Source organism: Podarcis bocagei (genome assembly GCF_964188305.1).
Source record: "Podarcis bocagei genome assembly, chromosome: 13".
NCBI lineage: Eukaryota > Metazoa > Chordata > Lepidosauria > Squamata > Lacertidae > Podarcis > Podarcis bocagei.
In genome coordinates this window covers 5,289,070-5,306,171 of record NC_138138.1, presented here as the reverse complement: position 1 = coordinate 5,306,171, position 17,102 = coordinate 5,289,070, and the positions used below count along the sequence as shown (strand labels likewise).

At 48.9% G+C, this 17,102-nt stretch overlaps 1 protein-coding gene and 1 long non-coding RNA gene across 17 annotated transcripts in view; one reads left to right on the top strand and one right to left on the bottom strand.

Annotated features, from left to right (window-relative positions):
• The first annotated feature begins 2,565 nt into the window (after positions 1-2,565).
• The window catches only part of LOC308571358, an 80,711-nt gene continuing 66,174 nt past the window's right edge, over positions 2,566-17,102 (top strand). For 5 of the 15 annotated variants that reach the window (XR_014001311.1, XR_014001313.1, XR_014001314.1 and 2 more), the window contains exons 1-3: positions 2,566-3,226; positions 7,071-10,539; positions 11,540-11,651. This is a non-coding gene — a long non-coding RNA (uncharacterized lncRNA). Of the gene's footprint in view, positions 3,227-4,051; positions 4,568-7,070; positions 10,540-11,539; positions 11,652-13,157; positions 13,416-14,214; positions 14,356-17,102 lie in introns of those variants that run through there. The other 10 variants (XR_014001318.1, XR_014001319.1, XR_014001320.1 and 7 more) reach the window with 10 other exon arrangements.
• Positions 3,234-17,102, bottom strand: part of LOC308571350 (uncharacterized protein) — a 127,677-nt gene continuing 113,808 nt past the window's right edge. Inside the window, exons 3-5 of one of the 2 annotated variants that reach the window (XM_081167001.1) lie at positions 7,250-7,296; positions 4,789-4,872; positions 3,234-3,398 (exon numbers count right to left, since the gene is read on the bottom strand). In XM_081167001.1, the coding sequence (XP_081023127.1) occupies positions 3,315-3,398; positions 4,789-4,872; positions 7,250-7,296 (215 nt within the window). In that variant the 3' untranslated portion in view covers positions 3,234-3,314. Of the gene's footprint in view, positions 3,399-4,691; positions 4,873-7,249; positions 7,297-17,102 lie in introns of those variants that run through there. The other variant, XR_014001303.1, reaches the window with a different exon arrangement.

Here is a 17,102-nt window from a genome sequence, read left to right as displayed (position 1 = left end):
AGCGCGGCGCCTCGGGCTCGGAAAGGCCGCCGGGGCGAGCCGCTCCCAGCCCGTCCGCGTCGGTCGGCGGCGAAGGCGGCTCCGGCTCCGGCTCGGGCTCCGCAGCGCGCGCGCCACCTCTCCCTCTCGCCGCTCTCCCTGCGCGCCGCGCGTCATTTATGCGAGAGGAGCCCTAGCGGCCTCTTCATACAGCGGCTGGAATGCGAGACGTCAATCGTGACGCCATGGGAGCCTGACGCGCCTGACCCCCGCCCCCCCCCCGCGCGCGGCGTGGGGACGCGCACACACGTGTGCGGGCGACCCGGCTCTGGGGCCGGAGGAGCCCCGAGGAGGAGAGCGGCGGGCCGAGAAGGGGCGCGCGGCTCGGGGCCAAGACGGAGCCGTCTTCGCGGGGCAACGGCGCTCAGGGGGTCCGAGGACGTGGAAGACAATGGCTGGCTGGAAGTGCCAGAACCAGATCAGCTCGTGTATGTACACGCAGAGACGCACCATCGAGATCTGTGGCTCCGAAATATTATACATACAGATTTTTTTTAATGGTGTGCATGTTTGTGTCATATTTGAGAGGGCCACACCGTACTCAAAGGTACTGCATTGCAATTCAAATATGTGTGCGCGCCTTGTGGTTGTGGGGTTTACCTAAGGCCCCCAATATTTTATATCCCCTGACGTGTGTATATGTGTATATTTTGCACGGGGGGAGCGCTCGTTATTGCACTTCCAAGTGTAATAATAATAATAATTTTTATTGTTTGTACCTGCCCCTCTGACATCAACAAAATATTAAAAACACCATAAGGCTGCCTTCTTCTAAAAGTTGTGTAGGCATTTAGCTCTTTGACATCTGACGGGAGGGCGTTGCACAGGGAGGGGGCCACCACCGAGAAGGCCCTCTGCCTGGTTCCCTGTTGCTTCACTTATGGCATGCAGGGAACCGCCACAAGGCCCTCAGTGTCCGGGCTGAATGACGGGGTTGCGGACGCTCCTTCAGGTATGCAGGGCCAGGTACTGTCTAGATCAGTGTTTCCCAACCTTTTTTGGGCAAAGGCACACTTGTTTGATGAAAAAAATCTCGAGGCACACCACCATTACAGCCCCGTGACGTCAGCGCGCAGCGTCACGCCGGGAGGGACGCACGAAAGTGTAAGTTTCAATTTTTTTCCCTCCCCCTTGCCGGGGAACCTCCAAGCTTTGGGGGTGGGGGGGGAGGAGGCAGCAAAGCGAGGCAGGAAGGAGAGCGCGGCTTGGCTGGGTGAGCTTTGGCAGGGAATGAGAGCCGCGAGGCGGGCGCTGCGGACGGAGGCGCTGCCCGCCGAGCTCGCAGGCAGCCAGACAGGCAGACGGCGAGAGCCCCGCGCTGGGCGGCCTCTCCTCGCCGCCCCGCCTCTCGCCGCCCGACTCGCCCGCCTCCCTCCAGGCAACATCTCGCGGCACACCAGGCAACATCTCGCGGCACACTAGTGTGCCGCGGAACAGTGGTTGGGAAACACTGGTCTAGATATAGATAGTGGAAGGGCAAGAACGAGCTCGGAGGAGCTCCCTTAATTGCTGGGCGACCTTCCGGGCTCCAACAATATTCCCTGGGGCCCCTTTAGCCGCCCCATCATTTTTGCTGCAACGTCCAGCTGATGTCTTCCTTGCGCCGGGCCCCTTGCCTTTGCTTTTGCTCAGGCCAACGTGGCCCTGGCCGCTTCTCCAACTCCCACGGTCCCGGTGACAGGACCGCGGAGAAGGAGGCGCGGACTTCTGCGCGAAGCGAGCGAGACGGCGGAGAGCGTCCAGAATGCCCGGCCAGGTGAAAGGAGGACGGACACTTTCCCTTTTGCTCCGCCCGGACAGACTGGCTCCGCTGCTGCGGAGGAGCAGGAAACCCGGCGGGATCCCGGAGGAGACTCGAGCCTGGCACACGCGTCCACACGCGCCTTCCTTTCCCGGGAAAGTATTCCTGCAGGTTGCGGGAGAGAGCGTGGACCCGAGGCGGGGAAGGCGAGAGGCGCTGGGAAAAGTCTTTTGCGCGCGGCGAGAATACTTGGTCTGCGCGACTCCCCCCCCCCCCGGGCATTGTTTAGGCGGGTTAAGCCTCGTTGCTTGAACGTGTGAGTGGGGGTTGTCCCCCCGGCCACCTCGCACAGGACCATGCTGTGCCCATCTGCCCGGGCACTTCCGTGCGCACCTGTTTCTCCGCTGCTTCGCCCGGCAAAGCAGCTCCGTGGTGCAGCGCAGAGACGGAGAGGGAACTGGCCAGCGCGCAGCCCTCGCCCCGGCCCCCCCCTCCCCGTCCACCGAGGGAGCCCCGTCCGGGAGCCAATGGGCGCGGGGACGTCAGCGCGCGGCCCCGGCCCTCGTGACCCCGCGCCCAATCCCAGCCCCGGACGCGGCGGGCTGCCGGCCAGGCGGGGCGGGGCCGAGGAGGCTTGACGCAGAGGAAGGCGCGTGATTGACGCAAGCGGCCAGGCTAAATTTAGCCCCCGCGGAGCCGGTTGCGCGCGGCGGGGCCGGGGGCGCGCCGGGCGGGTCCCGAGGCGGCGGGCGGCTGGCGGCTGCGCTCCGGCTTGGCCCCCGCTGCTCCGCCCGCGCGCAAGGGAGAGCTATTTCGGGAGCGCCGGGCGAGCCAAAGATAGCGCGGGCGGGAAGTATTTATAGCACGGCGCCTCCGCCGCCGCCGCTTTTCCGGGGCGGGGAGAGGAAAATGCCGAGCCGGAGCCTCTGCCCCCGGGGCGAGAGCCGGAGCAGGGATTCCCCGCGCGGGCGGGCGGGGGAGGCGGAGACGCCGGGGCTGCCCCGGGCCAGCCTGACGCAATGGCGAGCGGACGGGGATCTCCCTGCCGGGGCGGGGACTCCGCCCGGAGCCGCGAAGCTGGGTGCCGCGCGTTGTCCGGAGGGGGCCGCTGCCCTCTCGCCAAGGAAAAGGGACTTGCAGCGAAGCCGCCGAGTCCAGAAAGCCGGAGCGGCGGGACCAAGCAACCTCCTGGCAGTGGCCGGCGCCCCGGCCCCCTCCGGGCACTTGCTCGGGCGCATCTGGGGGCAGCGCTGGAACGGCAGATCCGCGATCGGTGGAGACGCGGGGGCGCACATGAGGATGTGCCGTGCACGTGCACGCAGAAGAAAGCTTCCCTGAAGTCACAGGGGATTGGCTCCCTAATAAATACCCGTAGAATTGCAGCCCGACCCTACCTGTGTTTACTCGGAAGTAAGCCCCACTGACCTCTATTGGATTTGCTCTCAGGTAAGTGTGTACAGTATTGTAGCTCTAGGGCAGCATTCTATGCGGTATTTACTTGAAAGTAAGTCCTCACTAGTTCAGTGGGACTTGTTTACTTGTTGTAAGTGACTGAATGGTTTTTCTCCGGTCCTTGCTGCAAACCAAACAGTCTTCCCATATCCTGGTACTGACAGCCCTGGAGGAGAAAAGCAAAACGTGTGAATACACCTTTAACGTGCTAATAGTGAAATATGCACATGTATGCATTTAAAAATGTAGGGTCCAGTTGCACTGGGGTTGCTGCAGTGCATATGCATAAGTTCATATGCATCACAGGGATCCTCGTTACATTCCATAAGATTCCAGCAGGGATGTTTGCTTTTGAGACCCCTTGCAGCTGATAAAAGTTGCAAATGGGTGGCTTCCCCTGTTTGCTCATGCCATGGTGTAAGGCTTTCCGCAGATGCAGGCATGCTTTCCTTTCATTTATTTAAAAGCAATCTTCTGATCAGACAGATGACCAGATAAGTTCCATGAGCCAGTGGAGCAAAAGCTGTAATTCTTTGCGGTGGTTTTTTTTTTTTTTTGGGGGGGGGGTGGTGGTTCTTTTTTATCACCATGTCAAATGGAATATTGTTGCCATTTTCCAGATGGGCACACTACACACTCTCCCCCCCCCCCCCCGCATTTGTTCCTTGGTGGCTCCGGGGCCAGTGACTCCATGCTGCCCTCTACTGCTGGACATCATAGTAGCTGCAGTAAATGCAAAGCGTTCATTTCCTCCAGGGGTGCCATGTCTGGAAGCTTCCTTGGTGTGTGGGGATTAATCTTCAGCTGTTTTTCCTGCAGGCCCAGAAGAGAGACCATTCCCCACAACTTCTGTCGCTGATTGCCAGCCGCACTCTGAATGAAAGGCAAGTTGGAGGGCTAGGAGAAGTCATGTGGGAGGGGGCCGTTCTCCTTCAACGTGATGAGTGAGCGAAGGGGCCTGGGACTGCAATAAGGGTGGGCTGGCCTAACCTTGAGCAGTCCTGTGCAGGGGGGCAGGGGCAGTTCAAACACCCCCACGCCCCCTGGGCATTAAGTAGGTGTGGGTGCCTAACTTGGGTGCCAACCCATTGTACAACTTTGGTGGAGGGGGAAGAGCAGGGAATCTCCCTGTGATTGGCTCAGAACTTTAGTGCTTTACAAGGAGGTTTCTGTTTTCAGCATAGCCAGTCGCTCTGCAAGACCCCTTCTGAATAATGTTTTCTCTTTCTCTGTGGTTAACTTCCTCTAACTATACTGTTTTGGAGAGTTTGGGGGTATATCTCCTCCTTTTCCATGCTAAGAAAGTTCCTTTTTAATGGAGGGCAGGAAGAAAATTTAAAAAAAATGCTCTTGTGCAAATACTCTCCCTTGTTTGTGTTTTTTTTTCTGAATCTGGTTCAGAAAACTGGATAACCCTCCTCCCCAGCCAAATTCTGCCCCATGTAGCTTTCGTCAGGTCCCCCCCCCCCCAAGTTTCTAGCTGGAAAGTCTTTGCACATTTGCAGCCCTTGGTTGGTGGCCGCTCTCTCTCTTACAGTTAATTTTTTTCTTCATACCTGGGTAACTGCTAAATCTTGAGAAACCCCAGCCTTGTCTGCAGAAAGCCTTCTTTCATTGTCCGACTGATCAGCACAGGCCCACTGTTAAAAATGTAATCGGATCAGGGAAGTAATTGGGCTTTGCACAAGAGAAAACATAAACCACAGATAGGGACTGTTGCAGGTGTGTATGTGTGTGTTCTGTAAGTTGACTTTATCCTACGAAGCAAACATGACTTCTGGAGGATAAATCAGTGCCCAGTTGATGGGAGAGAAAAGCAAACAGGTTGTCCACGTTACTGTATGAACACTGACTGGCAATAATAATAATAATAATAATAATAATAATAATAATAATAATAATAATATATTATTTATACCCCGCCCATCTGGCTGGGTTTCCCCAGCCACTCTGGGCGGCTTCCAAAAGAATATTAAAATACTATGATACATCAAACATTAAAAGCTTCCCTAAACAGGGCTGCCTTTAGATGTCTTCTAAAAGTCTGGTAGTTGTTGTTCTCTTTGACATCTGATGGGAGGGCGTTCCACAGGGAGGGCACCACTACCGAGAAGGCCCTCTGCCTGGTTCCCTGTAACTTGGCTTCTCGCAGTGAGGGAACCGCCAGAAGGCCCTCAGCGCTGGACCTCAGTGTCCGGGTAGAACGATGGAGGTGGAGACGCTCCTTCAGGTATACTGGACCGAGGCCGTTTAGGGCTTTAAAGGTCAGCACCAACACTTTGAATTGTGCTTGGAAACATACTGGGAGCCAATGTAGGTCTTTCAAGACTGGTGTTATATGGTCTCGGCGGCCGCTCCCAGTCACCAGTCTGGCTGCTGCATTCTGGATTAGTTGTAGTTTCCGGGTCACCTTCAAAGGTAGCCCCACGTAGAGCGCATTGCAGTAGTCCAAGCGGGAGATAACCAGAGCATGCACCACTCTGGCGAGGCAGTCCGCAGGTAGATAGGGTCTCAGCCTACGTACCAGATGGAGCTGGTACACAGCTGCCCTGGACACGGATTTAACCTGTGCCTCCATGGACAGCTGTGAGTCCAAAATGACTCCCAGGCTGCGCACCTGGTCCTTCAGGGGCACGGTTACCCCATTCAGGAACAGTGAATCCCCCACACCTGCCCGCCTCCTGTCCCCCAGAAACAGTACTTCTGTCTTGTCAGGATTCAATCTCAATCTGTTTGCCGCCATCCATCCTCCATCCCTGAATCCTGAAACTACAGAGAATAGGGCAGTGAGGAGTCTTGGGGATGAAGGCACATGGAGCAGGCTTCAACTGCACTTTCTCTCATTAAGCCTATTACTGCAGTCTGATTAAAGACATTGTAATTGAGCTGTCACCTAAATATAAAGGTAAAGGGGACCCCTGACCATTAGGTCCAGTCGTGATCGACTCTGGGGTTGTGGCGCTCGTCTCACTTTACTGGCCAAGGGAGCCGGCGTACAGCTTCCGGGTCATGTGGGCAGCATGACTAAGCCGCTTCTGGCGAACCAGAGCAGCGCACGGAAACGCCGTTTACCTTCCCACCATTTATCTTCCCACTATTTATCTACTTGCACTTTGACGTCCTTTCAAACTGCTAGGTTGGCAGGAGCAGGGACCGAGCAACAGGAGCTCACCCCGTCACGGGGATTTGAACTGCCAACCTTCTGATCGACAAGTCCTAGGCTCTGTGGTTTAACCCACAGCGCCACCCGCGCCCCTTGTCACCTAAATATACATATGGTCAAAACAATTTTGAACCAAGAAGCATGTTCTCTTTGTTTTTAGATGATGCCTGCATGTGTCTTCCTATGAGGCATTCCTTCTGTGTGAGAGTAGAATGAGAATGCCTCTTTTGTGAGGAGAGTCGTCAACAGGCTCATCTCAGCTATCTGCCAATCTCCCATTCCCACCACCCTTCTGAGTAATACCCCTCCCCACCTTCTCACTATATAGAAGGATCTGGCAACTTCTGTTTCAGTGTATCTGAAGAAGTGTGCATGCACACGAAAGCTCATACCAAGAACTAACTTAGTTGGTCTTTAAGGTGCTACAGGAAGGAATTTTTTTATTTTGACTATGGCAGACCAACACGGCTACCTACCTGTAACTCTTTTGTGACAGTATATGCCACCTGCGGTTCTTATATATATAGTTGTGTTGCAAAATCTATATTTCCCTTAACAGGGACACTTTTTGAGTCAATGATTTTTTTTTAAATGATTACTCTAAATCATTAATTAATTAAATGTTGCAGCCTTGATTACCACCCCTTTTCTTTTTACTTACTTTGTCTTTTATAGGGCTGAGCGCTGATACTGGAAATCCATGCCGAGCCCTGACACAAATTAAGCCCAAGCAACAATGAGGAAATGTAACAGGGGTAAGACAAGGAATGGGCTCGCAACTAGATGCATTATACCGTAAAAGGAAATGTCGCCATAGTAGTAGTAATATATATATTTATATATTTATACCCCACCTTTTTCCCTGACAGGGACTCCAGGCAGCTGATAGATAAAAGAAGAGCTAAAAACAAAGAAAAAAACAACAATTAAAAAACAATTAAGCATTGTCAGAATTAAAAGTATATATTATGTAGATAGATCAAAATACATTAAAACCATACAGATAATCACAGTAAAGACAGCACAGCACCAGCTCTTTCATTAAAAGCCATCAGTTCCCCAAAGCCTGTTGGAACAAGAAAGGGAGAATCATTCAAATAATTGCACTGCTTGCAATATTTTCACATTTGAGAGTTAAATCAGCTTTAATTTTTTTGTTTCTGCTGTTTATAGACCACCCATTGACCAAGGTCTTGTGGGCGGTTACTGAAAACCAACAAAGCACAGATACACCTCAACAGAAAGATAGAGTAGAGATACATAGGGTGGCCTTTGCATCTTCACCAAAGCTTTTGTTGTCCTGGCTGTCCAGGAATTGTGACTCTGCCAAAGGCAGAGGTAAGTTGTTACTGGACAAATCCTCTAGGGCTTTCAGTTTTTCTCCTTCTACTGCAAATGTAAAACAGCCCCTAATGAAAATATAAAGCAAACTAGTTCACAGTCTAAATTTATTTTCCTGTCCAAACTCAAATATTAGAAGATTTCAGACCTCTCTCTCTCTCTCTCTCTCTCTCTCTCTCTCTCTCTCTCTCTCTCACACACACACACACACACACACACACAAACAAAATATGAGAGGAGTTTCCTAAGCCGCATGAAAACACACTTAGGCTTAAGATGGTTATGTTTTGAGCATGAGTGAAGCTTTTAATTATAAAGCCCTCCTGCTGTTAATACTTGAGCTGAGGTTACAGCATACTGATATTTCTGTGAGAAAGTAGCTGAAGGTAAACTGGGTCACTTTGGTAACCTTAAGGTCATATTACTGCCATGCAGTTTATCTGATCTCTGAAAAGTGTTCGGAATTCAGCACTAAAGCTGTTGGTGGTTGCCATCCAGAGACTATGATACAGAACTGCCTTGGTCACCAGTTTGTGGGCCCAGTTCAAAGTGCTGATGGTCTTCTTTAAAGGCCTAAACTGTACTGGACACACACTGCCTCCCCCCAAAAGCCACAATAGTCCAAGTAACAAAGAGCCAGACATTGTATTTCACAAACAGGTCACCCCATTCCTGATCCCCACGATTCTCCACAACTCTGTGAGACTCTGGGGGCTTCTTGTCAGCAGCCCAACTTAAATTAGGTGATTGTATATGTACTTGCCCATAATGTTTGACAGCATTAAAACATGTGAGGTGTCACCTTTGATAGAGTCTTCTCTGTGACTTCTCCAGCTTCTTCTTCCATAGTTTCAAACACTGTTCTGTGGGAAATTGCTGTCTCATGTAGCTATAGCATGTGTAATGCTAGTTAATGCAAAAAGCAATTAAGACCACAGAGTTGTATTGCTAGACACAGCTAGGTCATGCCCCTCACCTAGAAGGAAGGGAGTTAAATTTCCTGCTTTGGTCATTCTCTTTCACCATGTGAACTCTCAGATAAAGTTTGTGCCTGAGCCTGAACTTGCCCGCTATTAGTTCAGACCATGTGCTTAGAGCTGTTTCACTATATTTTGTACCCCAATATTTTTGCCTGTGTTTATATGCTGCTGCATGGATAAATGCATGAACCTGACTTTTGGAACTTTGTAAGTAAAGCATTTTAAAACTTCCCAAGGTGTGTGGTCTGTTCAGTGAAGAGGGGTAGAAATGGGGAAGCTCTGGTAGTGACTCAGAACAAGAAGTTTAAAAGGTTTAACAGCCTATATTCCCACAATATGCTGCTGCTTGTGACTTTTAAATCTCTGCTGGGGGCTGTCTGTTGCTGGAGAGCATGTTTAGCCCCACGCTTTAGATCTAGGGATCCAGACAATTCTTTTATTAATTACCCCACACGTATGATCTACATCTATGAATCTATTTTCCCCACCTGCTCATCTGATCCAGCAATTCCCAAGCTCACCCAGATAATCCTGTTTGCTGTCACAATCTTTTGATTCTCTTTCAACCATACTGTATTCTATAACTTTCAGAGACAAACCCCTGGGGTTTTGTGTGATGTTCATTATCAGTTCTTCAAACATGATTAAATGTCTGCTTCCTTGCTCGCATTATTATAACTGGGTTCAGCAAGAAGCTGCTTAAATCGGAACAGGTTACTGACAAACTGTAGATCTTGACAGACTATAGTCTTCATGAATGACACAGATTATGAAGCAATAACTTTGTGTAGGGGTACCAGATGAGGTTGCCCTCTCCCCTCTCCCCTCCCCTTATTTCTTCTTTCCTTGAAACCCTGGCCCAATGATTAAGAGATGGCTGGGGGACTCAGGATCGCCTCTCCAGTCTGCTCATGGATTGGATGGCTGCCCTGGTGCCAGATCCTTCAAAGTGGCCCCTCAGGATTATGCACACCTTATATCAGGTTGGAACACTGGGTGGTCATAATAACAATTTCTCTAAATCAGAATCTTAATCAATATAATCCCCTAACATCTGTATCTATCTGTTCTTTAAATTTCTCAATTACTGGGATGTCAGTGTAGAAAAATTAGGGTGTGTGTGTGGACCTTTATCCTGAATTGACCTGCCCCCACCCATTTTTAAAGGAAAATTGAAAAAGACACTAAGTCTTGGTCCAAACTCAACCTCTTCCTCTTGGATATATTTACTTCACTGAAGATGGCCCTCCTGCCCAAGCTGTTGTCACCGCTTGTTCCTGTGGCTTGAACAGTCAGGGTGGGAAACTCTGACAAATTGATTCTGATGAATGGGTGGGATTTCCCGCACATCCAATGCTTATGATTCTTTTCAGAGTAAGCATTTATTATCCTTCCTCTGGAATGATCTGCTTAAGCCTTGGGCTGACTTGGAGGCCTGTAATTGGAATAGCACCTTGACCCAGACAGTTTCCCTGTTCCCACAAGAAATGAAAGGGGGTTGAGAACTCCTTTTTTGGGGTGGAATTCACAGAGGAATCTTGCTCCTCCCATCTCTCTTGTTCTTCCCTTCTTACATTGTCATCCCCCTTTCTGTTGTCAACGTAGAGGGCCACTTCGAAGAATCTTAAAACACAGGGAATTGTTCTTGTTTCTATCATGATAATACTCCTTTTTCAGAAGAGCAACTCAAAGGCAAGTTGGAGGCACCCTCTGTGAACTGGTTGTCTGTATTTTGGATTCATTGCTTTTTCTCAAACGGGACAGTCAAGTATCTGGGTCACTGCCTGATTCAGCGGACAACTGCTTAGAAGCCACTTTGGCAAGTAAGCAGCATGTAAATAAATAAAGTGTGAACAATGGACTCAAAAAATGCACAGGGTGAAAGAGGGTGGTGGGATCCTTGCCGGAAGATGCTGGGACCACCTTTTAAAATATCCTGCCTCAGAATTCTACAGATGTCCCCATTTGAGATCCAAGAGATTCATGTTAGCACCATCTGTGACGTTGCAAGATATCCTGCGGTCTTCTAGTCATCAGATGGTGCAGCGTAGCCGCTCAGGCAGCAAAATGTCTTGGGGGGTGTGTGGCTCCAATAAATTAGGTTGCACCACTGTTGTGAAGTAAGAATTAAATATAAAGGTCAGACAGAAACCAGAGCCCTTGTTTACAAAATACACTCTGCTGACAGGGGAATTGTGTGTTCTGTCCCCACCGCCACCCCCAAGTCTGCACACTGCATTTCCTCCGCAGAAAAGTGGTGCTGGAGTAGATCCAGATTAAGTGGTCCACACAAAGGTATGACATCTAAACTGCTGCTTCCATCAGAGAAGCTATTTTTCAGCACTAGCACAATGAGGAAGATTTGCCAAAAACACTCACTGCAGACAAAGCCCGAAGCAGTTCGTTTCACCCTTTCTTTGGTGCTTCTGTGAATGAATTGAGCACCCATGCATGTGCTCAGCAAAGCACTCGAGGCAGAGCCAAACATACTTTAAGGATAAAGCGAGTGAAGAACCAGAGTGCTGCTTTCTCAAAGGCAGTTGCTAGGGAAGATTAAAGATCTCTCCAGGGAACTGCATGCTGTCATCAGCTCAAAGCTCTCACAGAAGCTGAGCTTCTTATGTTCACTGCAATAAAAGCTACAGCACACAGGCCAGAGAAAGTCAGCAGCCTAAGCTATTTCAGAAGAGCTTTTCTCCAGTCCCAACAGTTGTCCTCATACCCAATAGAAAACACTTATTTGGTAATCGTATAAAGTATAACATACTATAAAATTATATTAAATAATAGGAAATGTTTATTTTATCGTCCTGTTTATTATAGGGCCATAGTCATGGTTAAGTGAAGTCAACTGAATTGCATCCCACCATTACAGTGAGAAATCAGGAGGGGAGTCAGGTAGAAGATGGTTCAACAGATCGGCAGTGTGGAAGCAGTAAGTATGAAGGTGGTTTCTGCCGAACTTGGGGTAGAAAAGAGAGGAAATGGGTTATTTTGAATTAGTTAAATGACATGTATTGTGCATTTTTCTTCCATAGACTTTGCTGGGGTGGATTTTCCAGAATGATTTATCCAATTATTTTGGGGTGTATCCAGCTAGGTTCTGCTCAAGAGTAGATGTGTGGAAATTAATGGACCTAAGCTAGTCGTGTCATTAATTTTGGTGGGTCTACTTTGAGTAGGTTTAACATTGGATACAATCCAATGCATTTTGGGGAAATGGGTCATTGTTTTAGGTCAGTTGGTTGTACTTGTACCCATGAGTTGTGTTTGTAATTTTTATTTAAAAGGCACTTTGTTGTCCAGTGTAATCAATGGACTTGTTGGGGCTACTGTTGCTAGGCAGTACTTCTGGCCAGTCTGGGACAATAGAAGCTTGCTGTTACTAGGCAGGATTCTCACATCCCAAACTTCAGCCTGCAGTTTGCAGTCCAGGTAGAAGTTAGGTATGAAATGAGGAGGGGAAAGCAAATCACAGGAGATGAATACAAATAGTTTGAGATGAATGCGGGGAGGGAAAGGAAGTTAGGTATGAAAGGAGGTGGGGAAAGCAAATCACAAGTGTCAGGGGTTTAGGAGCAGAGGCACGGGCAAGGGAGGAGACAGAGAGCGAAGGGGAGGAGGCAGAAGAAAAGATGAGTGATGACGACGACCCGAGATCTCCCAGTCTTTCCAGTGAATCAGAGGATTCACAGAAAGGAGCACCAGTGGCCAGGGCAAGGGGGGAGTCAAGGGGGGCACCCCAGGAAGGTAGAGCCAGAGGGGACTCAGGGGGGAGCAGCTGGAAATCGGGACCAGCGTCACCGCCAGGAAGCAGGGAAGAGAAAGGGAGCCAGGGGGGAAGCGCTAGCAGCTCACCACAGGAGGGAGGGCATGAGTCAGGAGTGGCCACGCCTCCATCGGGGAGCGAAGAAACGGTTAAGAGGAAAGTGGAAGGTTGGGCGCGCGCGCCAAGTTCAAATGCAGAGGAAGGCGGCGCAGTAAGCAGCCCCGAAAGGGAACCAGGTCCTAAAGCCCGGCGCAAGGAGGCAGGAGGGTCCGGGTCAGCGTCAGAAGAATCCCGGAAGGAAGAAGCCCCGGGGGGTAGAGGGACCCAGAGGAGGACAGTCAGGCGGAAAAGGTGGAGCAAGGCTAGGATATTAAGTTGGTGCACACGGGGCGGAGACTCAGACGGAGCTTCGCCGATCTAGCTACTAGACGTAGAGTTTGCGCGCAGCAGCGTGAGAATGGAAACTGTAATTCAATAAAGACTTTTACTTAATGATCGCTGGCTAGCGTGATCCTCTGTGAGCTAGGATCTTCAAGCAGCTCTGACAACAAGAGATAAATGGAAATAGTTTGAGATGAATGGGGAGAGGGAAAGGAAAAAGATATCACAGATGCACAGCAACTGGATTCCATTTTTTATTGAAAAAAATATTTTTATTGCTTTTATATATAGATAAACTATAGCAAAACATAAGAAGCATGAAGCGGGGACCAGGTGTACAAGCAAAAAACAGGATGTATACCAAATTTTCACATATTAATGTCCAAAATGTTTTTTGTGCTATATAGGGAGTTAGTTACATGTATATAAATCCAAAGCACTATCAACAACAAAGTAAGGAGACTTTCAGATTTCTGTGTCAAGAAGCCCATATGTGGAGGCAAGCTGGAGAAAGGTCCACCCTTCCTTGATTTGTTTAAGGAACAAACCTTTGCCTTGTGGCATAAAATGCATCAGGTGTCTTTAGTCCGTTTAGTGTTCTCAGTTGGTTGGGTTATCTTGCCCAGAGTTGCTGTTTTCGACATATTTCTATGCCACAATGTTACTGTCCAAGTTCGTTGAGGTTTTCCGTATTTGGGCAGTTGATGGATGGGCTGCAGCGTTGAGAAAGATGTGCAATTCTTTAAATTTAATGTCAGTCTTAGGACCCACAATTATAGGTAATAGTAGCCATTGAGGAGTACATTCATTGTATTCCTTTAGTGCCGGTATATTAGCAGGTTCCCAGAATACAGCTACTAGGCAATACCCCATTCCTACAATTTTGCCAACAAGCCAGTGAAATCTCTGATGTTACGTGAGGAAGTTGCACAGGTGTCCTACCCTACCTGTGCCAAAGCTTAATTGTACTCTCTCGCTCTAATGTATGCTGGCAGAGGGTCATATCCATCTCTGCTGTTCTGCTATCTCAGGAGACTTAGGATTTCAGAGTGACACTTTCCCCATCCCTCCTCTCCCTAGCAGCCTCAAAATCACCTCCAGAGGGCTGGACCATCACCTGGGGAAGATTTTGAGGGTGTAAAAGGAGAGAAGAGGAAACTTCATTGTGTGAGTGGAAATTAGTGCATGCCATGTTGGATGCAACCCACAGGCTGGAAAGTTTTGAATTCCCACATCTTAACTCTGATGACTACTAGCTGTTGTGATTAACAGGTAAAAGGTAAAGGACCTTTGGATGGTTAAGTAAAGTCAAAGGTGACTGAGGTTGCGGTGCTCATCTCCCTTTCAGGCCGAGGGAGACGGTGTTTATCCACAGACAGCTTTCTGGGTCGTGTGGCCAGCATGACTAAATCGCTTCTGCCGCAACGAAACAGCGTGATGGAAACCAGAGTGCACGGAAATGCCGTTTACCTTCCCGCCACAGCGGTACCTGTTTATCTACTTTCACTGGTGTGCTTTCAAACTGCTAGGTTGGCAGGAGCTGGGACATAGCTGGAGCTCACCCAGTCGCAAGGATTCGAACCGCCGGCCTTCTGATCTGCAAGCCCAAGAGGCTCAGTGGTTTAGACCACTGTGGGAGAGTGTTATGCTACGTGAGCCAATCATTAGTCTAGCATGAGGTGTTCACGTGCTCATCATGCTCTTAGCAATATCTCGTGCTGTAAAATCACTCTGCAATAATAAGAACTCTGCTCATGCTCTTATGTACAAGCAATCATTTTCCCACAGACCACAGCGCCACCCGCATCCCTATTAGTGATTAATAAATTGATGATGATAATAGTGATGGTAGGTCTCAAATCAGCCTTTGATTTGATAACCCAAGGCAGAAGTTGTCAACCTTTTTGAGTCCACAGCTCCCCTGACCAACTGCGTTCTTTCTGCGGCTCCCCTGGAGAGAAACGTGCTCTGAGTCTCAGGAGCTCCCCTTGCCTGCCGAGCTGCCCACCCCTCACCTCTTTTGCGGAGACCCTTCCTTGTGGAGGGTTCCCTCAGCCTCCTCTCCCCTTTCCTCAAGAATCTTTGCCCACTTGTTTACTTACCCTGAGGCCACCTGGCTCTCGGCAACCAGCTCTCAGCTCCCCTGGCCAGCCCCAGAGGCTGCTTTCACCTGGAGAACTTATAGCCTGGGCCACTACAAAAAAACAGCTGTGCAAGCCTTTGGGAGGCAGAGACACGAGAGGGCATCAGAGGAGGGAAGGAAGGAAAGAGGGACAGAGGCCACTGTTGCCCACGGCGTGCCTGACCACCATTCAAGACGCCCCAGGGTGCCGCGGCACACTGGTTGAAAACCACTCACCTAGGGGATGGTTGCAGAACAACCAAAAGAGTGCATCAATTGATAAAAGTCTGTTTTATCTCACGGAACAATTACAGTTGGAAAGTAGAATGGAAATCAGATGTTGTGTAGGAGGTCCTCTGTCAAATTCTGTTGCAACTGCGAGAGGAATTAGTGTTGTAGTCTAGCTCCCCTTGTTCCCTGATTTAACTCTCCAGAATGTCATAAACTGAAAATTTGCAGAAGCCAGAATTCCTCCAGACTCCTGTATGTGGACGATGCAGTCCTTCTCTCAAACACAGTTAGGCCTGAAACATGTATTAGAGGAATGTTCTAACCTTTACGTATAAGAATGAAGCTCTTGCAATTAGTTGTAGTAAGACTAAGGGATTTTTTTTGCTTATTCTTAAAAAGTAATGAAAGATAAATGGCTCTTTTGATGGCTACCTACGTGTTTTTAACTTTTTATGATTTTATCGCTTGGTTTCATATTTTTATACTGTTGTAAACAGCTGTGGTATATCTTTATGATGCAGCAGTATAATAAATATTTTTAATAAATAAATAAATAAAGCTATTATATAGTTCTCTATCTCCAAATCCCTGAAGAGGATGCAGAGGCAGAAGAAGAGCCAGTGTGGTGTAGTGGTTAAGAGCGGTAGTCTCGTAATCTGGTGAACCGGGTTCGCTTCCCCGCTCCTCCACATGCAGCTGCTGGGTGACCTTGGGCTAGTCACACTTCCTTGAAGTCTCTCAGCCCCACTCACCTCACAGAGTGTTTGTTGTGGGGGAGGAAGGGAAAGGAGAATGTGAGCCGCTTTGAGACTCCTTAAAGGGAGTGAAAGGCGGGATATCAAATCCAAACTCCTCCTCCTCCTCCTCCTCCTCCTCTTCTTCTTCTTCTTCTTCTTCTTCTTCTTCTTCTTCTTCTTCTTCTTTTTCTACATGCAGTAACACTGTCCTGCTGTGGAAGACAATCAGTAGGGTTATTTTTTACTACAGTGGAACCTCGGATTACGTACCGTCCTCCTTACGAATTCTTTGGGTAACAAGCTCCGCTAACCCGGAAGTAGATGCCCCTTGTTGTGAACTTTACCCCTGGGTGCAAGCAGAAGTCGCGTGCCGGCAGAGGCCCCATTAGTGAAAGCGCACCTCATGTTAAGAACGGTTTCAGCTTAAGAATGGACCTCTGGAATGAATTACAGTGGTGCCTCGCAAGACGAAATTAATTTGTTCTGCGAGTTTTTTCGTCTTGCGAATTTTTCGTCTTGCGAAGCACGGTCAAGTCGCAACTGCACCTCTTCAAGCGGTTTTAAGAAAAGGGAAACAAACTTGCAAGACGTTTTCGTCTTGCGAAGCAAGCCCATAGGGAAATTCGTCTTGTGAAGCAACTCAAAAAACGAAAAACTCTTTCGTCTTGCGAGTTTTTCGTCTTCCGAGGCATTCGTCTAGCGAGGTACTACTGTACGTTTGTAACCGGAGGTACCGCTGTATTGCAGAAAGAACTGGACAAATGATAGGGCTCAAGTTGAGAGCCCAGCCTTGTTATCACTATTAATGAGCTACTTCACAAAGAATGTATTAGGATGCTCTTGGCTGCAGTAAGGATGGAGGTGGATAAGCATTGGAAAGATGGGGAGGAACTTTCCACTAAAGAGTAGATAGAATGAGCAAGGAACATTATTTTAGCTGAAGAACCTGCACATCAAATTAGGCAAGGGATTGGGGGGGAAATGATTTATTCATGACAACATGGTATCCATTTATTGTTTATGCTCCATTTATTGTTTATGCCATCAAAGATTTATCACTATGTAGTCTGCCTAATTCTTGGAGCAAGTTTTGGCAGTTTTTTTTTCTGAATGAGGAAAACAATTGTTAAGATTTTTGTAGTGTAA